This window comes from Perca flavescens, chromosome 1 (genome assembly GCF_004354835.1).
Source record: "Perca flavescens isolate YP-PL-M2 chromosome 1, PFLA_1.0, whole genome shotgun sequence".
NCBI classification, from domain to species: Eukaryota; Metazoa; Chordata; class Actinopteri; order Perciformes; family Percidae; genus Perca; species Perca flavescens.
Window position 1 is genome coordinate 1,295,179 of NC_041331.1, and position 22,322 is coordinate 1,317,500.

Here is a 22,322-nt window from a genome sequence, read left to right on the forward strand (position 1 = left end):
GAGGAAACCTGGCTCTGCTTTATTTTTACCTCCAAATAAAGTGTTAGAAGTCTAAACTGTTGGATTGTTTCCAATCTGTCTGATTTCAAACTTTGTTGTTGTCGCCATATTCCTAGATCACAGCAATAGCTGCTTTGGTGTGAACAATGTTATTGTAACTTAAAGAGTTGATGGCCCAAGTTACCTAAATCAGTCCAAGTTTTTTATAAATCAAAATGAACCGGCAACTGGCCGGATTTGAGTATTTAGCTCACAAGTACAAAGCTTTTATGCCAATTCTGTCTTTGTTTTCAGAACTGTGAGTCCAGAGCTGAAATCTTATGCCCTTGGAGTTCTGTTCCTGCTCCTGAGACTGATAGGTAAGACATTTTATAAAATTACTTCCAATCCTTACAGTAACTGTCATGCATTTATGTATTGTTACACATTCTGTACTAAATCACACACTGCTGTGTTTATGACATGTCCACTGTCACCTGTAGTTTTGCTCTGCGATGTAAATCTCAGAGCATTTTTTCACCTTGGTTGAAACAGAACTCATCTGTCTGTCTGTGCGGATATAAAGAAAATTCAAACTGGTATGTTTTTTGAACTTCTGACCCGCTGTCTGTCCACAATCCTCTCCTGTTCCAGGCTTCATCCCTCCACCTCTGATCTTCGGCATGGGCATTGACTCCACCTGTCTGTTCTGGAGCTCTGTCTGCGGCGAGAAGGGAGCCTGCATGCTGTATGACAACGTGGCCTACAGGCATCTGTACGTCAGCATAGCCATCGTCCTCAAGTCCTCGGCCTTTGTCCTGTACACAACCACGTGGCAGTGTTTGAGAAAGAACTACAGGAAATACATCAAGAACAGCGAGGGTTACCTCACACCCACTGAACTCTTCGCCTCCAATGTGACTCTGGACAATTTGGGCAAGGAGATCACCCAGAACCCAGCCAACAGGACAAAGTTCATATACAACCTGGAGGACCAAGAGATGTGTGACAACATGGAGTCAGTTTTATAGTGGCTGTCTGCTGGCACTGCAGACTGGAGCTGAGGCTGTAAATGTGCAACTGATCTGATATTCCTTGGGTGTCGTATCAGTGTAGAAGAATGTTCTCAGTAAGGGTCTTATCTTCTTCTCACATAAAACATCAGACATAATGAAAAAACTGAAGAGATGTTTCTCAAAATGTTCTATATCCACATTGCACTTTTTTACTAAAATACAGTTGTTCTTTTGTTTTTTGACATTTCCTTAATTTGACAGCAGAATAGAGATTGACAGCAAACACGAGGAAAGAAACGACATGGAATGACGCCCCTGAAATGATCTTCTTTAGTTTAACTTCATTAACAGTTCAGTTCAAATTGCCGTCATATTAGATTTAGATTAGTTAGAGACCAGCTAGACCAGAGCTCTGTGAGAAGCAGAAATCTGACATTTTGGTTATTCATTAGCTTTATTAGACAGTTTATGTTTTTTTTTTAGAAGGAAGTGCTTCTCAGGTCCAGATGCCAGATAGAAAGGATGACAGTTATCATAGTTGTTTGTAATAACTGATGCATATTTTAGCCCATGGTTGGAGTACTTCTCCAAACAAACAGAACATACAACTACAGACTTATTAATAGACTTGTGTGTTCCCTCAATCAATTCGTTAAAAGTTTTAAAAGTTTAACATAACGAATAGGAAAAACCAGATATGCATTGACTACAGAGGCACATCACACAAGAAGCAAAGGCAAACCAACAAATCAGCAACAACAAGAAGTAGGAGTACAGGAAGAGCCATAATCCTAGTAACATATTACATCAACACCAGAGAGGTCTCGACTCGAGGCGGCCCTATTTCATGGCTAATCGTTAAAGCCTCTGAGCATCAGAGTCCAAATTTAAAATAAGCATAGACAAAATATGGACCCCAATTAATTTCTAACCCATTACACAATGCCTGCATTTCTCTTTCATCTTAATACAGTTAGCAGTGGACATTTGATGGAAGCTGTAGTTTTGAAAAGAAATCATATTTGTGCGTTTATTGTTTAATATCTTCTGAAAAGTGAAGATTACAACAATACTGTTACAGAAACTCCCTTTTTTTGTCACCAGTCATTTTGCTAGAGTAGAGGTCACTGTGCCTCAAAGGGTGGATATTCCATTTTGGAAGCAAACTCTTCAGTTTGAGTTGCACATATTATTCAGATTAAAAAAAGAAAAATAAGGAACATAGTCTTTTTCAAAAGCTTTCAATGTAATTTGCCCGTTCTTGTTCTAGAGGTCAGTTTAGGACATTTGTTGAAGTTAGAGGAGAGTTGAGCCAGTATGTTATAATTATCCCTTTACGGTGTCATAGTGTGGAGTTTTGCTATGAATGCTGGACAAGATTCTGAGACAAATTTTCTGTTTCAGAGTCACAGAATGGTTTTTTTTCTTCTTTTTTTTACACGTCACACCATTTTGTTGAAATTAAGTCTTTACTCTTTGGCATTTTTAAAATGTAGGTGCAAGTTTCAAAAGTAAATATAAAAAAAATAAAAAGTCCTTATAGGGGTTTAGCTGATGATCTAAAAAGCAACGGACCATGAGAGAGGATAAAGGACTTTGGTGGCCCACCTATGAATAGTTGGACAATACCTACAGTACATGAGCTGATTCAGTAACTGAACCTGTGACATTTCGGTTACATGACTATCTCTCTATCTACTGATTTGACCATTTCACCATTATAATTCTGCCAGGAACACTCATGTCAATGACAAATGGAGAGAGAATTACAGTTTGACTTGGTGGTGTAATTCTACTCCTAGGGGATGCCCCTGCAGCAGTAATGCATGGAATACACAGCAACATGATAAATAACAAGCAGGGAATATTGCAAATAAGACTCTCCAGGGTACATGTATGTAGTAGGGCCAAAGCTGGTGGAGGCTGTGGGGGAGGAGGCCTTCAACAATACAATCAGTAACAGCAGCAAAGCTCACATGAGCGTACAGAGTGTGAAGGCATTTAAGTAGAATGCCAAGTCAAGGCACTGAGACATGATGATTGTGGTAGGCTAGCTGTCAGCAGACACAGCATAGCATGACGCACAGTGTCCAGCCAGAATTAGTTAATTTAAAAGCATGCTGATAATGCATGCAATGATAAAAAATATATATATTTAGTATGTCACTAAGCTGCACAGACTCTGTGGTTTGGTGGCCATGGTAATGGTTAAATACACATTTAACTTCAATGGCCTCTAAATTATATCTAAGACCATGGAAAAGCTTTATAATGCATACTGCATTGTGATGTTGAAAGTTTTTAGCAAACCTCAGATGACTCATAATCACTCACACTGCAGTGATTGTCTAAAAACAGATTGGTTTTTTTCGAATGGTAATTTTGTTTTTAGGAATTCTATGGGATTCTGATTTCTGACATATCCAGTTTATATAGAGAATATATTGTTTTTCCTGGCTTACTTTGTAAGTATTTAATATGTTTTGCATCAAAAATATGGACCTTTGTCCAGCCACTCACCATCGCAATAGTCTAGATATCATCCCTTTGATGTTTGGAGGTGGGGGTTAAAGGAGTATTCTAACATTTTTAAAAAAAAAAAAAAAAAAAAAAAAAAAAAAAAAGCTTTTTTACTTTCTTGCCGAGAATTAAACAAGAAGATCGATATCACTCTCATATTTGTACGGTAAATATGAAGCTAGAGCTAGTACCGGCTTAGCTTAAACACTGGAAATAGGGGCAACGTGCTAGCCTGGCTTTGTCCAAAAGTTTAAAAAATCCACCTACCAACCTAAAGCTAATTTTTTTTTTCAATCCATACAAAACTGTAAAAACAAGTTGTTGCCTTTGATGGGTTGCCTGGCAACTTCACAGCGGTGACAAGACTCCAGGAAGTCACTGCACACCGCCAAGGAATAGTCGTGCACATAACCCCTCCGTCACAGTGAAACATGTCAGTTATACTTCTGGTTTTTGGATGGTTTAAACATATTAGATATAAGGTGTTAATAGATTAGTTTAAGAGATACTGCTAGGCAGATTTTATTTCCAGAGTTAGGCTAACGGTTCCCCTCATTTTCTATATTTGTGCTAAGCTAAGCTAACCAGCTCCTGGTTGTACCCTACAGACATGAGTGGAATCAATCTTCTTATCTGACTCTCTGCAAAAAAAGCAAATAAGCATATTTCCTAAAATGTTGAACTGTTCTTTTAAAGTTAAAGTTCCCTGATTCAGTCTCTTTTTATGCTGCCGCTCAAGGTTTATCAGAAAAAACTGTTTTGCAAATGGTGGAAATTATCTTGGATCCACACTACTCATATGATGTATTTAGTTTGGCACTTCAGTGAACAAAAACTATAAGATATCAAAGGGGGAAAAGAGAATGTTGGAGATCAACAATGAACCTACAAATAACAGAGAGCCATGCCGGAGCAGACTAATGTCTCGGTTTAATGCGAACTAAGAGAGGATAAATACAGATTTTTAGCACAGCAGTGAAAGTTTTTAAAGTAGAAGATTTTTTTTAATTTGAAACAAGCTCAAAACTTGACTGTCCCTGATGGGAAGATTGGCTCCTAGCAGAACATTCAGGACAGCCGGACATTATGCTAAGATGTACAAACAAAAAAAAAAAAAGGGAAGCTTCTGATGGGGAGGAGGGTGTTAACTAACATTACCAGCTAGCAACCATATTCTCTTCAGTAACCCCCAACAGGTGGCACTGTCTTTGATATCTGTAATGTCCAGTGTGTTATAGTGCTGACTCCTCTGTACATATTAGTGCCATACAAGTGCCAAAGTGACACCATAGAAGTGTTCTGTAATGTTCTGCAGAGAACTTTGTCTCACCGCGCTGGAGCTCAGAGCAGATCCTCCAGCTGTATGTAGCCTTTCCGTGATATCCCACTTACTTTCACCATATCATACAAAAAGTGTCCCAAAAACATATTGCCTATAAAATATTGTATATGGGTCTAGAAAACAGTCGGCCTATTATTTAGGATGTAATAACTGTTAATATGTAGGACTTTTCTACTAGTGAAGGTATTGTCTAATTTAGATTAATCTCTCTTTCCATCAGTGGCGAAGCTGATAACTGTGTGTTGCTTTGGTCCAAATAAAAACAATACTTTGCTTGAAATAAGTGGCACCAATGTTAAGCTATAGCCTGACATTGTACAGTAGATAAGGTTGACTGTAGAAAATCAGCCAAACTTCACTGATAGCTGTCCTGCACCTGTGCCTGGATATTAAGCTCTACTTTGAGACTTTCTCTGATGTTGTGCCATATCAACCCGCACACTGTATCATTCAACACTCACAAAGAAGAAGACGACATATTCTAGGTCTGTCTGATGCACTGGCAAGTGTGACAGCGCTTGCTTGACCTTGTATTCACCTGCGGCGACAGGACTGTTTTGCCTTGTGATGAGAAAATAACTTTGGAGCATAAATGTTTTTTTACATCCTATTTTTCTCATTATTCTCTTTTGATGACCTTGCCTTGTGGTAACAGCAGGTTGACTTTTATAGCGGATCTTTAGTGACAGAAGTATGGACATATGAAGAGTTTACTGCCAAAATAAGACATTTCTGGGCAAAGAAAAATGTCCTGAGGTTTATCATTCAATACATTTTGTCATCAGTGGACAGTTATCCTGTAAATAGGCCCATAATGTGTTTTTGTTGCTATTAATTATTTCTTACGATAGTCACTTTTTGTAAACGATGGATGTTATTTTGGGAGCAAACTCTTCGTATGCAGATAGATAATCCTTTGCTTTGAGCCTTTAGGCAGCATGTTGCCTTTGATTATAGTGAAACCATGTGCTAACCATGTGGTTTCAGAGTGATGTGTTTGCTTATGTTGTGGGTGGTATTCAGTGGGTGGATTTCATGACTCTTTGCAGGGGGCCTTGGAAAAGAAAAGGACATTGAAATAAGAAAATGTCACATATTTTCAAAGCATCACTAAAGATTTTTAGATATGCTCTATTGCTTCTTTGGATTTTTTTTCTTTTTTCCCCCTTTAGAATATATGAATTTATATTTAAAAGCTTTTTGTTCTGTATATTTCTTGGAAAAGATTACATGATTGTATGTTTATTGTAAATACATTAAATATACTATTTTTGTTTTTAATATGACACTTTCTGCCTAACAACTATCTGTTATTGTTAGGATGATGATGATGATGATGATTATTTTGTGGTTACTCAGATCTCACTGTCACTGTGAGATGGTTTTCCCACCATTTAAATATCAGTTTACATAATTTAATATGCTAGAATCACATTTACTGTTCATCCATCTAACACTTGCACTGTTAAACCAGACAGAAACATTCTTAACAAGATGTTTACACACCAAAATAGTTAGTTGTGCAGAACAAGAGTCTGCAGCCATGCTCGTGGCTCTTTGAGGCTGTATTTGTTTTGAGCTAGTCTGGCTTTGCCAGACCGTCCTCCACAGCGCTGCAGGGGAGGGTCTGACCGGGATTGTTGGAAAAGCATGCTCTGGTTTATTGGCATTTCTTTAAACCAATCACAATCGTCATGGGGGGTGCTAAGCTCCGGACGGAGCCACAGAGCCTCTGCTAAATAGACTCAGGAAGGAACTTGTTTTGGTGGAACATGTGTACGTTCAAAAGTAGTTTTAGTCGTGCAACAGAAAACTCACATCAGACAGATAGTCTAGCTAGCTGTCTGGATTTACCCTGCAGAGATCTGATTTACCGGCGGCAACGAAGCAGTCCCGGAAGTGGAACGTCAAGGATATAGACTATGGGTCAGCAGAATTAATCTGCGTATAGCATTGCAAGACCTTTCTCCACAGCACTGTGTAGACAGATCACCACGTGAGCCTAAGCAGTCAAAGTAGCAAGTGTAAGTTAATTTACTATAAATTCTTCACAAATTCTCCCCTGTTATTTAAAAGCTTTTATTAAGAAGTAGTATGTCAAAAAGTCATAGTATAGCATGTCCAGAAAAAGGATAAAAAAGTCATAGTATAAGCTGTTGAATAAAATGATAAAAAAAATTGTATAGTATATGGAAAATAGCCAGCCTGGACTAGGGATAGAACCAAGGGGCAGAATGTGCATATGTATTTGCAGGAGTGGAAACCACTGACAAATCAAGGCAGTCAATAGATTATGTTGAAAACAGGCATAGTATAGTATGTCAAAAGTAGTCATAGTATAGTGTATTGAAAAAAAAGTCATAGTATAGTATGTCGAATAAAATGATCAAAAGTCATAGTATAGTATGTCGAATAAAATGATAAAAAGTCATAGTATGGTATGTCGAAAAAAGTAATAGTATAATTTGTCCAAAAAGAGCCCTTCTGGACTAAGGATTGAACCGAGGGCCAGAGTGTGCATACCTATTTGCAGAAATGGAAACCACTCCTCCAATCTCCAACCTGGCCTGGGAACGCCTCGGGATCCCCCAGTCGGAGCTGGTTAATGTTGCTCGGGAAAGGGAAGATTGGGGTCTCCTGCTGGAGCTGCTCCCCCCGCGACCCGACACCGGATAAGCGGACGAAGATGGATGGATGGATGGAAACCACTGATCCCTCATGGCAGTAAATTAAGTATGTTGAAAACAGTCATACTAGTATGCTGAAAAAAGTGATGAAAAAGTCATAGTATTCTATGTCGAAAACATTAATAGCATAATATGTCGAAAAAAGTCAGAAAAAAGTCTGTAAGAACATGCAAACTCCTCACAGAAATGCCATCTATTTACAGGAGTGGAAACCACTAAGCCATCACAGCAGTAACTAAAAGATGTTTAAAACACTCATAATATAGTAGGTCGAAACAAGTGATAAAAAGTCTTGTATAGTATGTTGAATAAAATATGATTTAATAAAACTTTTATTAAAAAAACTGGGTTGAAAACAGTCATAGCATAGTATGTCGAAAAAAGTGATTAAAAAGTCATAGTATAGAATGTCAAAAAAGTCATAAATGTCATAGTATAGCATGTCAAAAATAGTCATAGTATAGTATGTCGAAAAAAGTAGTAGAATAATTGTTAGAATGGCCGCATAGCGGTTGGATAATGACAGCAGGAGACTTAAGGCAGAGGTACGGTGCAGATCAACAGGTGTTTATTTCCCCAGCAATTAACACATAACTTGGAAGCCATGAGCGCATCCAACAAAACTGAGTACCACAGGCAACATGTGGTCCAGACAGCAGCCGTGCTAGATGGTAAACTGGCAGCGTTTTATAGCCTGCCACTGATCTTATCGACCCTCCCATAGTGCCAGGTAAGTCTGAAATATACTCAATTCAAACACTTATACACAAAACAACAACCAAATCAAACACATTTTGACTAATCTACTCTTATCTCAATTTACTTGCATTTGTTACCTAATACAATCACACATAGTTTAGCAAGTACAGTCAATTAAAGTACTCCAACACCCCTCCGCCACCTGAAACATGGTATCTCCCGGAACCTTTAAACTGGGGCTCGATACGCTGGGGACTCTTTTAGCCTGAGGACTCTGGAGAGGAGACACAACAGAGGTGAGTTACTTGAACACCAACTTTCTATTGTACAAACAGCAACAGTTAACCTGCATTCAATTAATCAGGCAACTACCATACTGCACATGTTTAGGTAACCCAACTAGCAAACTGAGCACATGTGTTTCTCTTGACAGGGCTGGCCTCCAATCACCACCAGCTGCAACCTTCACAAAACATGACTGTTAATATTTTCCAATAAACATTTAAAACTTGTGCCTCCTTTTATTTACCTGTAACCTAATGAGCTACAGTGTGCTACTAATGCTAAAATATTAGTGATGAAGAGCACCTTCATTACAATAATATGAAAAAAGTCAGTATAGTACGTCAATGAAAGTCTGGAAGAACATGGTCCTCACAAAACTAACTAGCCTGGACTGGGTATCAAAGCGAGAGTCAGTTTGAGAAACCTACTCGCAGGAGTGGAAACCACTGATCTATCATAGCAGTAACTAACACTGGTAGAAAACATAGCAGTCATAGTCATAGCACAGTATGTCAAAACAAGAGGTAAAAAAAGTCATTAAAAGTCATAATATAGCATGTCGCAAAAAAGTACAAGTACAAAATTACAGTATGCCAAAATGATAAATAAATTGTATGTCGAATAAAATGATAGTGTTTGAAACAGTCATAGCACTGTATGTCAAAACAAGTGACAAAAAAGTCATAGTATAGTATGTTGAAAAAATTTATAAAAAGTCATGTTATAGTATGTCGAAAAAGTAATAGTATAATATGTCGAAAAAAACTCTGTAGTATGTCAACAAAAGTCTGGAAGAACATGCAAACTCTTCACAAAACTACCCTGTCTGGACTGGGGATTGAACCAAGAGACAGAATAATAAACCTAAATGCAGGAGTGGAAACCACTGAACCGTCACAACAGAAGTAAACACAAATGGGTTGAAAACACTCATAGCATAGTATGTCGAAAAAACTGATAAAAAAGTCATGTCAAAAAAAGTCATAGTATAGCGTGTCGAAAAAACTCATTGTAGTATGTCAACAAAAGTCTGGAAGAACATGCAAACTTGTCACAAAAAGCAGACCATAGGTGAGGGTGAGACACATTTTTGCAGGAGTGGAAACGACTGAGCTATCATAGTAGCAACTAATGTTGGTAGAAAACAGTTATAGTATAGTATGTATAAAAAAAGTCATAGTATAGTATGTCAAAAAAAGGTAATTAAAAAGTCGTAGTATAGAATGTCAAAAAAGTCATAATATTGCATGTCAAAAAAAGTGATTAAAAAAGTCATAGTATGTTTAAAAAAAAAAAAAAAAAAAAAAAAAGATCAAATAGCCATCGTATAGTATGTCGAAAACAGTCAGTATAGTACATCAACGAAAGTCTGGAAGAACATACTCTTCACAGAAGTATCCAGTCTGGACTGGGGATCGAACCAACAGACAGAATGAGAACCCTATTTGCAGGAGTGTAAACCTCTGAGCTATCACAGCAGCAACTAAAACAGGTTAAAAACAGTCATAGTATAGTATGTCGAAACAAGAGGTAAAAAAAGTCATAGTATGTTGAGTAAAATTATAAAAAAGCATAGTATAGTATGTCGAAAAAAGTAGTAGTATAATATGAAAAAAGTCAGTATAGTACGTCAACAAAAGTCTGGAAGAACATGCAAACTCCTCACATAAGTTAACCTGTCTGGACTGGGGATACAAAGGGATAAAAAGTCTAGTATGTCAAAAAAAACGTCATAGTATGTCTGTATGTACTATGTTTTTTTCCCATGCCCAGACAATATGATGCGGTTTGATGTATGACCTGCAGAGCCGTGCTTGTGATAAAGGGCTGTATTCACTTGGTGAACGCTTGGGCAGATAAGGTGAAAAGTCACATTTTATTCTCTCGTCTAAATACAAAGAAGATAAATCCTGACATCAGTTTAATTGAAATGTGCATGAGCTTTGCCATGATCTAATTTCATGTCATCCAAGCCCTGTGGTTATCCCCGGGCCTCCCTGCCGCGCTACGGCAGCCGTTGGAGATAATAACCAGGGTTATGGATTGACCGGTGGATCACCTTGTATCGCGGCTTTGAGGAAGCGATGAACGTGTTCGGGGCCAGGTCGCAGCGTTGCTTTTATGCGAGAGCCGGGGCTGTGAGCTCTCCTGTTTCTCGAGTGCAGACGGGGTCTTGCCAGGGCCACGGTGCAGTGAAATGGAAAGCATGCCATTCCCTGTTCCGCTTGATGCCGAGTGACTGTGAGAGGTTGTGTCATGTTCCTTGGCTATTGACTCAATGACTTGGGACTTCATGACGAAAGCCTGAACTTGTGCATGCTCTCTGCGTGCTGGCAGATAAATGTGTCTTCCACTTGTCTTCACATTGACCCGAGGACTCTGCTGAACTGACGTGTCCGCATCCCCAAAGTCTCACCTCCTGGACCCCAAAGTAACCTTTCCACGACCTCGCCTGTCTTTCACGCTCTGTTAGCTGTGCGTCTGGTTCAGCAAACAATTCACTGAACTTATGGATTACCTGTCTGTGTCAGTCAACCTATTCAACTTCCGCTACATGGATGACATGGTGGAGAATTCCGCCTTATGTGCCGCATATTATTCACTGTCATAGTGGGTTCTAAAGTCAAGGTACGGAGTAAGCACAGGCTATTAGCTGGTACTGAAATGACAGCTCAAAGAGCCAGACCTTCATGGTTCATCCACAAGACAAAATCACCATATACCCTTCATTTGTTGGAAGATATCTATAACTTGCCCTGCTGCAAATAATTGATGATGTATTCCTCTTTACATTGTGTATAAAATGATTATTCTGCATATTTTACTAATGCCTTGTCATGTGACATGGCTCCGACAGCTGACCTGATTTATTGCAAGGTTCCCTGCATTGTTAAAAAAAAAAACTATCTCTGACTCAGTGACAACGGCCCAATTATCCCTTTCATGCAGAGAAGATCTAGATACAAAAGAGGCTGTGAATTGCAAATCCAGCTGCTGACTGTCCTTGCTCTGCTCTAATCTAATAATGTGATCCATCATTTCAGCAGCGATGGCTCTACACCCCAGGCATGGAAAACAATCCCACAGAGGATTAGTATGAAGATGTTTGCATATCCATATATGAAGTCCTGAGAGGCTGTGTAGAAAAATAAAATCACAAAAATGTGTTTATAGTAATATCTCACATCATCCCGTTGCATTTCCTGATTTTGATGACTTAAAAAATGACTTTCTTGATTACATATTTCCAGACTAAACTGTTATTGGTTGTCAGTAACCTTCCAAACATGAACTTGACATCCATAAATGGCAGAGATGCCTTCAGGAAAGTAAGAATCCCTGTTTCAAGCACGAAAGAAAAACTGTAAAACTGAGTGTTTCCTGCTCAGTAGTAGTGGCGCTGTTGGTTGAGGGATGGCCCTGTTGCAGAATCATCCATTACGCTGATGAGCCCACAGCCCCAGAGCTACGACAGCGCAGCCACATGATGAGCGAGACAGGCGACTGCCACTATTTGTTCCCGCTAAAGCATTCATCACACTAATTACCCATGGTGCCAAGCAGCTCCTGGAGCCCCGGTGAAGCTTTGGCTGCTCGTTTGGAGCCGAGGTGAGGCAGGGAAACCTCAGATGAGTCTAAACACAAGGCTGTCCTCTTTTTCTGGCTCTCCTGCACATAATTAACTCAGCACTGCAGCAACTTGACAAATTGGAATGATGAATCTGGCCTCTATGAATAGATACAAATACATGAACGATGTTCTCAGTCTGAGGAAATGTGCCGCTGTGAAGGACAAAAGAAGAGTCTTTGCTTTGAATGACTTGGGTCCTGTAGTAGAAAAGTGAGGGGGGGGGGGGCTTTGTTGTGTTTTTGCCTGTGAAAATGGGGAAGCACAGTGCTAAGAGGGTGGTGCAGAGAAAAGTGGTTGCAAAATCTCACCATTCCATCCTTTAAATGCCAAATGAAAACCATTATATTCCAATTTACCATGCACAATGACTGTTTTAAAGGACAATGCAACCTGCCTCCCACCCTCTTGGGAAACTAACTGTTTTAAAAAAAAATGCAGACAGATGCAAAGGGTCAGTCTCTCTGAATTGCAGCCATTTATGCCACCTAACCTTGAAAAGCAAAGCACCAAGAAAAACTCTTGATTTGTTTTTAGTTTCGGTGTCATTCAGAGAAGCCTCCAACTGTCCGAGTCCCTCCTGGCCTTCACACAGCCGTCTGAACCAGTGTAACATCCAGTACATCACAACGTCACAGCATCACCTCCCTGCAGTGGCCACAGACCAACACATCAAGGACGAGGAAACTTCCAGGAAGCACCAAATACTGTCCTCTTCCTAGTCATACTTTGAGAGTGTCACTGCTGCTCACCAACCAGACCAAGAAAACGCACTTGCGAAATGAAACTAGTAATTTTTGAAACACTCCATTAACCCTTAGATGCACCAGTCACTGGAACCTCCACTCTTCATCTCTCTCTTCTAAAAATAATTATTTAAATTTGGCACCAGCATAATTTAACGTTTGTCATTTCTATCTTCAAATTATCTATCCTGCTTGAGTCTGTCTGTCTAAGTGGTGCTACTTAGATACTAAGATACAGAGCTAAGCAAAGCTAAGCTACTAAACTACTTAGTTATGGCAACATTTCATCCACATCTACAGTAATATAAGCTGGCAAGCTAATGCTAGCTAATAATTTGAATTTAATAGCAGATACTTGTTCACATAATTGTAAAGCAACTATAAACTTAGTGGTATACATTTTCTCTGAGGTAATAAAGACAATAATTGATGCATCAAAAGCGAAATTACCTTGCTGTGTAAACTGCGAATGGTGATGCTCAAAGTAACAATAAAAAGACCAGCTAATTTGTATTCCACCTATACCCTAAGGAAAGGTGCAGTCTCCTCATTTAAATCTGGTAAAAGTCAGTAAAAGAGCACAAATTAGTACACACTACAGAACAAGTTGCATTTTTACTTTTCTTTGTATTTATAAATACAATCATCATTCACAGTTTATAGTAGCAAGTATTGTTTTTGTGCATGCAACACTCTAGAACAACGTGTAAATTATTGTACTAATGCTGCTTCATTAGAGACAGAAGGCAGCAATAGTCTGTCATTTAAAAACAATGCTGCTTTATTTCACTGTTCAGAGTGTGCCTCAGTTCAAAGCTGAGTTGTATGTATTTTGATCATTTACTCAGCTATGTTACTCTTGTGCCAGATAACGAGTTCTGGTCTGAGTAAGGTCAAAAGTTAAGTAGGGCTTTGTACAAGTCCTAATGAGGATCTCTGCACTTCACCAGCATGACTCTGTTCACAACTGGGACGGCTGTTGATGTTGCGTTATCATTGGACACTGACCTGTAGCACAATGTGCCTCTCAAGCATGTGATTCACCTCATGGTGGACAAGCAGTGGCCCTGGAGGGGTCAGAGGTCAGCAGGCTGGGGGCTAATGAAAGATGAAAGATGGTCAAGTGATCACAGGTGAGGCAGTGGCCGAGGTGCGCTAATCTAACTGACAAGTTATTGTTGTGTTCTGCCTTGGATTTGACCCCACTGAGCAGCCTAAGAGGTTTCAGCTTTGTTTCAATAGCTGCCAAGGTTAGCAGCAACGAGATGACCTACCGGCTCTGTTTACTGTACAGCATCCACTGTAAGATTTTTTAACATGAGAAGATAATAGTCTCCTAACACTGAAACACATATCACTGTAATTGTTCCTTTTCAAATGATATTTTGTTTAAAAGGGATGTTCTTGACATTCAGAACATACAGATATAGCAGCAAACTGTTTGCTATGTAAAGATATGTGGAGTAATGGCGTCCTGAGCAGAAAATGAAGTCACTCTCCCTCTGTGTGTGTCGTAATCCGAACTTCTCTGTTCTTTGTTTTGATAGCCGGTCCGTCCGCACGTGCATGTTAGTGCATGTTGCCGTGAATAAATGTAGGTATTTCACGTATTGAAGAAAAAGTATGCGAGAGCCATGTGGAGGTAATCCCAGCACGCTGATTTTAGTACAGCCCCTTTTTTAATTTTAACGGCGACTAGCGAACCGCCCCATTAACGACTTTTTAAATTCTGTATAGCTAAATAGTTAAGAGAATATTATAGATCCAAGAGGAAACTGACAGAAGGACAGGACTTAGTGAAAAAGTGCAATTACAAATCTGTCTGCTACTTCAGCACCACAGACAGCGCCATGGATCAATCCACAGCACAGTTAGGCTACTGATATTTCAGAGCCATGGTAGGGGCCATAGATTCTAATTTGAACAAATCTCAGTCAGTTGGACCAATGAGTCAGGCAGACTAGACTAACGTATTCAACTAAACAACCCCTCTTAACATGGGGATGTATTTTGGTCATGCCGTCACTCTCCCACTTCCATGCACTTCACCTATGTTATGTTTGGTTTGGTTTTGTTCTGGTTAATTGTTTTACATTATACAACCCAGTATATTTACCCATCCACTAACAAACACTACAATTAATAACCATTCCACATTTGAGTTTCTCATACAACCATGTGTTTTCTTTACTTTGCTGTGGCCTACAGGCCGGGTCGTGACATTCTTGGATCTCACTGAGGCTTTGCCAAAAGACCAGCAGGAGACATTGTCGGAGGATATGAGAGAGGCTACAGTGTACTTTTAGATCACAACCGTTTATCTCACTAACATAATGAGCTTACACTACACCTATTGACTCTAAATACCTAGAAGACTACTACATTTCCCTAGAAGCCCGTAATATATGCATGCGTGCGTCCTCTTTAGGATTTCTCTAGTGGACGAGCACAGAGGCTGTCATTGGCCCATCTCTCCCACCTTATTAAGCAGACCTATCGTGCTGGTACTGTATGTCCTAATGTTAAACACTTGGGGGATTTAACAGATTAGCAATTAGTTGGTAAGAGGGGGTAAAGAGCTTAGCAGGGCAGTGTAATTCAACAATATAGGTTTATATAGCCACCTTGAAGCCTAAAAAACTTTTGCAAGCCAGCCGCTGCCCCCGACTGTGCTTTAAACAGTCACATCGTGGTGGTTTTGCACACACAGCAGGTCTCTCTTGGAGACCGTCCATACTCTCCCTCAGTTTGTCTCCAATTAGCTAGCTTTCAGCTCTCTGTATGTGATAAGTCTTAAAGGGCACCAGATCACAAAATGCAGGGGGGATTTATTATCTTTAAATTCCCAAATCTGTGATTAATGTTAACTGGACTTGTCACTGGATAGCACGGGGAGTGGAGAGTTCAGTGAATTAAACGTGGAGGAATGCATCACCCCCATCCAGTGTGGTAAACACTTTAGCCTTGACCTTCCACTGTTGATTGGTCTTGGACTCAGCCGTGTGTTTTGTTAGCCGGCAGAGCAGAGCTTGTTGTGTGTGAGCAGTCACTGGATGACTGCAAAGCTGGCCGTGTGGAAGAACGTGACAGCACACTCAGCCCTGGGACTCATGGAGCATGAGCCATGCAGACATTTTCACATGTAGATGACTTGCTTCCAAGAGCATCAAGATAATTTAATCTCGGAATATAAAGAAATGGTCAGGAGTCAGTCTTAGTGACAATGGTGCAGAAACATCAGGAGCTAAAAGTAGCACCGTATGTGGAGACACAGATGGCACAGGGACAACAGGACAACACTGTACATTATGACCTTAATGCGAAAAAGTGTTGAATTTCTAGGTGCAATCATACTTTGTGACATTTTGCATCTGTAAGTTAGTGCGTTTTATTGTCTTTATTATCTTTAAAACAATATATTATAAGATATTAGTTACTGATTAGGATGAGATCATTAGTGGGACAAATACATGAGTATTACATCTTAAACAGGAACATTGTTTGGGTAGGGGGTAGTGGCACTTTGGAGTACTTCAGGGGGTACGGGAGATTTCTTTCTTATTTAAAAATAGGGTTATGAATAATTCCTAAAATAATCATACACCATAATTAAGAATGACTTTAGTGGTTTTAAACATTTGGAATGTAGCATTGAAGTGTGTTTCAGTTAAAATATTGTTTAGTAAATTAGACATTGATGGTGCAGTGCTCTTTATAAAACTAGGCTTGTTTTTTCTACCCAGAATGTTTTGTGTTGGTTGGGGGGGTAAAAGGGGGTACATTATTGAAAAAAGTTTGAGAACCACTGGTCTATGTGACAGTATTGAAATGGAAGTGCATTTAGTTTATGTATTTAATCTGTATCTATATATTGTTGATGGTAGCCTAATATTAAGATTTCATATTGATTGTATGACACGTGGATATATGCAAAACAGATTATTTTTTATTATTTTCTTTAGTCTTTTTGTGTTTGACAAGTGTATATTTGGGGATTATCAAAATCTGTGCATTCTCTAGTAAGGGCAGGGATGGAAAACAATAACACAATATCTTATTGTAGAAGTTTTCTCTTTTTTGGTCAAATTGTAAATAAGTAGTGTAAACCTAAAGCTTTTTCATCTACACATCGTTAAATAAGATATTTTACATACAAAATCAGAGAGTGGACGATGTATAAAATGACAGTCAGGGTTGATATACTGCAGCAGAGCTGGGTGGGGGGAGGGGATATGTCTGATGAACACTTCAAATAAAATGCATGTTGAGGACAGTTCATTAGGAATTTAGTAGATGTATCTCCTCAAGCCGTGTGTGATGGCCACGGCCATGTCCACACAGCCATCTTAAAAGTAGTAACCTCTTGCACTCACATTTATTTTCTTTGGATTATGTTTTCTTAAAGATTGGCTCATATCATTTCCCTGACACATTATACATTCATGCTTTTGTTTCATTCATGTATTAATTGCAAGTCATTTACAGGACACATGGTTTTGTTTCACATAAATACTTTATGTAGTTGACAATACAAGGTATCTTTTTGTAGCGCACACATTTAGTTACTTTTGTTTTGTCTGTTTCTTTCTTATAACCACTATTTCTTTTGAGCTCACCTGTTCAGCTCAGGTTTGAGCTCAGGTCCACAGTCAGAGATGTCCAGGGCAGTCCGCCAGGCAAAAGGTTGGCACCTGGAGAACAGCTGTTTTATAGGGGAGGTGGCCTAATTGTGCACTACCACTGCTCGCTGTGTCATGGGGGAGCTTTATTCTTTCTTTAGATTATTTGTTGCTTGATTAACATTATATTAAGTAATTCTGTTTTGGTTAATGTTAAGGAAAGTTTATAGTCCATGTGCCTTTACAGCTTGGTCCCTCACACCATGTAAGTGCATCCTATAGAATAAGGTAGTTTCCTGTGCAATTTACTGATGACACTAGGTGGCATCAAATTACTGCAGTAAGGATCTGCTGCTTCTGTGTCTGTTGCACTCCTCATGTGAGACTAAATAATAGTGTGAGCTAAAGTATGGCCCTGCGTTGCATTTCAAAGTAGGCTATATGGTCTGACAGAATCATAAATATTGGACACACACACGCGCACACACACACACACACACACACACACACACACACACACACACAGAGAGAGAGAGAGAGAGAGAGAGAGAGAGAGAGAGAGAGAGAGAGAGAGAGAGAGAGAGAGACAACCAAAAAAGACCAGGGGGGTAAGGGAAGCTAAGGACACACACGCACACCACACTCAACATTGTGTATCAACAGAACTCCAACTGGAGCCCGCTGCTGACCCCAGATCAGCTCCTCCTCGCGGTAACCCCGCCCCAAACACAGACGTCACAGACCGTGACGTGTGGACGCACCACTCTCCTCCGTCCCAGAGCAAAGCATCATCAAAATCATCATCCATCACCTCCTCTCTCGGTGTGTTTGTGTCTCTCTCTCTCTCTCTCTCTCTCTCTCTCTCTCTGTTCCCTCTGTTGTCTTTTTAATGTAGCCTAACTTCTGACTGATTGGGAGAGCAGGGAGCGTCTGGAAAGCCTGGTCCATCCCTGATGAAGGATCTGATCGTGTTCTGTTTAAAGCTGGACACACATGCAGGACAGAAAGGATCCGATTGTATATATTTTTGAGGATAACGTTGCATTCCTCCGTGGATTTGGGCTCAGTGTTGTCGGTATTTATTGTTCCCTTTCTGTGGATGTTATGCATTATGTCGGTCTGAATGAATCTTTCTTTTTTGGATTTCCACCGCGCCGAAGCTATTTCTGGGGGACCATTCTTCACGTGAAGTCGCGCGTTATATTTAGCATAAATTGCCGTTATCTTATGAGTTCTAGTCATATTTTCATGCGTAGCCTAACGTATTCGATTTTGTCAAACAATGCCGCAGTTTTCTTGAATGTGTTAGCAATACATGCAGACAAATAGTGTGTTAATTATCGCGGACAAATAGGAAAGTTGGGCGCTCAAAGTTTTGGAGACTATCGATATGGCTATGGTGGCGTGGAGAAACCCCGAGGGCGTCGGGGACACTCAGGGGACCCTCTCCTCATCGGTGTCCCAGGTCGCACCTCTGTCTCTGTCTGGGGAGCTGACGGGACACATGAACCCGGCGTCTTCTCTGGAAATACCGTCGGCGGCAGCAGCAGCACCCCCGGGCGCACCGCCGCCCAATCCATCCAGCAGCACCACCACGAGCACCACCATCAATAACAACAACACCTCCTCTTCCTCGTCCTCTTCCTCGTCCATGGACAAACAGCAGAGCCAGCAGATCGAGTGCATCGTGTGCGGGGATAAATCCAGCGGGAAGCACTACGGACAGTTCACATGTGAAGGATGTAAGAGCTTCTTTAAACGCAGCGTCAGGAGAAACCTGTCCTACACCTGCAGGGCCAACAGGAACTGTCCCGTTGACCAGCACCACCGCAACCAGTGCCAGTACTGTCGCCTCAAGAAATGCCTCAAAGTCGGCATGAGGAGGGAAGGTACGGGCAGGCGTCCTCCTGTTGTTGCTCTCGGTATTATCACATCGTATCATCCAGCACTACACGGCCCAGGACACTGTTTGCTTTCACATCATACTCTCTACTGTAGGCCTATTTCTCGACATTATTTTTCTTTGACCACGTTTGTCCTATAAACTGCTATAAATCTTGTGCATTCGACATTTGTATAGCTAGTGTCTACTTATTCCTGGACAAAGCCATGTGTGTTGCCTTTGTCTACTCCGTAATATTGTCGAGATATTTTTTCTGCCCATTCATATTCTAATCATATTATACTATTTTTCGCAGATACTGCTCTCTATGCTACATATGCCCAATAACTGTCTAGCCTGTGGTGTTACATGGATTAGTGTTACAGCTAGCATCTTGTAGCATGTTTAGGCTATATGTTGCTATGCGCTCGCTCTATATCCTTCCTACATGGCCGTTGTGGGACTCAAATAGCCCGAAGCTGCTTTAAATGTCACATGTTTAAATTTGACAGAATTTTCGCTACATTTTAATGTTTTTTTTCGTTTAATTTGTAGCCTTCAAGTGCATGGTGTTTTTGGTAGATTATGTAATCCTGTGTGTGTGTGTGTGTGTGTGTGTGTGTGTGTGTGTGTGTGTGTGTGTGTGTGAGAGAGAGAGAGAGAGATGATGCTCGTACAGGCCCACGTAGCCTACTAAGCCTACTAGGCTACTGCTTCCAAATTAAATGAGTACCATATAAGAGAGTGAACATTTTTACTGTAAATTTGAATGAAATTTAGCCTTTCTTCTTAACCCTCACCACCAAAAATGACAGAACAAAACACAGGCCACGTAGAATAGGCTACTATCAAAGTTGGTATGGCAAAGTTGCTCGCCAGAAAGTAGCTCAAGGCGCAAAGGTGACAGTTTGGGCCTTAAAATTAAATAATTTGAAATGAAATGAGACCCTTGACAGAACCACAGAAAACGTTGAAAATATCGCGCCACATTATCACAGGTTATGGCCAAGAAATTCGGTTCCGAAAACCGAACTAAATGTGACATAGGCTACTTTCCAGGAGAGCTGTCTAAAACACTTATTCATGTCCATTTGTGAAGAGCTTGTCCACCATAGGCTTCAATAGGCCGCGGAAATGCATTCCAATGGCTAAGAGACTATAGGTGTGTGTGTGTGTGTGTGTGTGTGTGTGCGTGTGCGTGTGTATACGCTGTTCTGTTGTTATAATTGACATTTCGCTTTAAAAGACTCGTTGTGCATTCAGCTGTTTTTCTGTGTGCTATCTTGATTTAACATGACTGTCTATAATGTGTTTCTCTCCAGCTGTCCAGAGAGGCAGACTTCCGACCCAGTCTTATCACGGCCAGTTTGCTCTGACAAACGGAGACCCTCTCCAGTGTCATTCCTATCTATCGGGATACATCTCTCTCCTGCTGCGGGCCGAGCCTTACCCGACCTCCAGGTTCGGCACTCAGTGCCTGCAGAGCAACAATATCATGGGCATCGAGAACATCTGCGAGCTAGCGGCCCGGATGCTCTTCAGCGCCGTGGAATGGGCCCGCAACATCCCTTTCTTCCCGGACCTGCAGGTAACGGACCAGGTGGCCCTGCTCCGCCTCACCTGGAGCGAACTGTTCGTCCTGAACGCCGCCCAGTGCTCCATGCCCGTCCACGTCGCCCCGCTGCTGGCCGCAGCCGGCCTCCATGCCTCCCCGATGTCCGCGGACCGGGTGGTGGCCTTCATGGACCACATCCGGGTCTTCCAGGAGCAGGTGGAGAAGCTCAAGGTGCTGCACGTGGATTCAGCAGAGTACAGCTGCATCAAGGCCATCGTGCTGTTCACCACAGGTAAACTCACTCCCTCTGCCTCGTACATGGAGCCCTGGAGGGCTCAAATGGGTTTTTAGCAAAAGACACCATCTTAGTACGCGGAAGTGTGGCCAGTGGTGTATACATAAAATGATATCCAGTCCAAAAAAAGCACAATTTTAAACAAATAATAATAAATTAAAAAAAAAATTCACTGTACTGCATCGTGCATGCAACGAATAACGCTGGTTGAACAATGACCATTTTTATTTAATTATTTTATTGTATTTTTGTTGTGTAAAAGTAATAGGCCTATATAGGCTAATATAAATTTGGTGATGACGGTCTGAACATTATGGAAATTAAAGCTGGTTATAAACATCTATACTTTCACAGAAATGGGTCGTTTTCTAGGAAAATAATGGATGCCCTGTTTCGGAGCATTAGGATTAGTACTTTGGTAAAACGCGCGGGCGTTAAGGTCCTGTTCCAGGTCAAGCTAGAGTAGGCTAAGGGTTCGCTTATGGTCTACCTCATTTTACTCAAAAAAAAAAAAAAAAAAAAATATTAGATGCACTTTTAGGGTATTTATTTATTTTCGAATTTCAATTTGATCAGAACTCTGACCTCCAGAATCATTATAAAGCCAAAAAAAGCCTAAAGAGAAAGATAGAATTTTTTTTTAAAATAAATATATTTAGAAAAGTCTTCTCTTTATAAAACTTATATAATTCCTTTCCTACTGACTATGTACGGTGACCTTATATGACCTGTAAGAAAATAATATAGTTTCAGTATTATGAAATGTATAATTATTATTTATTAGATTTAAACTGCATCACATGCCGGCAGCCCCTAAAATATCAAACATGTTGCATTAATCATACAGTAATCAAACGAATGAAAACAGGGCTGAGCTTTTTGAGCGTTTAACATTAACATTAACATTTGTAATATTCGATTCCATTGTTGCTTCACAAAAAATTATAAGCCAAGTAAAGTAGCATCATCTGTGTTATCTTATTAACCCTTTTGTTATTATTTAATTATTTTAAATCCCAAATATGAAGCTGTTAAATTAACCAGAGTTTAAATGTAGGCTTTACATTTT

At 40.3% G+C, this 22,322-nt stretch overlaps 2 protein-coding genes across 2 annotated transcripts in view; both read left to right on the forward strand.

The window, feature by feature from the left end:
* Positions 1-3,136, forward strand: part of LOC114556906 (solute carrier organic anion transporter family member 3A1) — a 40,363-nt gene extending 37,227 nt beyond the window's left edge. The window contains exons 9-10 of the mRNA XM_028580037.1: positions 295-359; positions 634-3,136. Of these exons, the coding sequence (XP_028435838.1) occupies positions 295-359; positions 634-1,010 (442 nt within the window). The 3' untranslated portion in view covers positions 1,011-3,136. The remainder of the gene's footprint in view (positions 1-294; positions 360-633) is intronic.
* Positions 3,137-18,751: 15,615 nt separating this feature from the next.
* LOC114560825 (COUP transcription factor 2) overlaps positions 18,752-22,322 on the forward strand; it is a 5,658-nt gene continuing 2,087 nt past the window's right edge. Inside the window, exons 1-2 of the mRNA XM_028586477.1 lie at positions 18,752-19,410; positions 20,726-21,250. Coding sequence (XP_028442278.1) covers positions 18,912-19,410; positions 20,726-21,250 — 1,024 coding nt within the window. The 5' untranslated portion in view covers positions 18,752-18,911. The remainder of the gene's footprint in view (positions 19,411-20,725; positions 21,251-22,322) is intronic.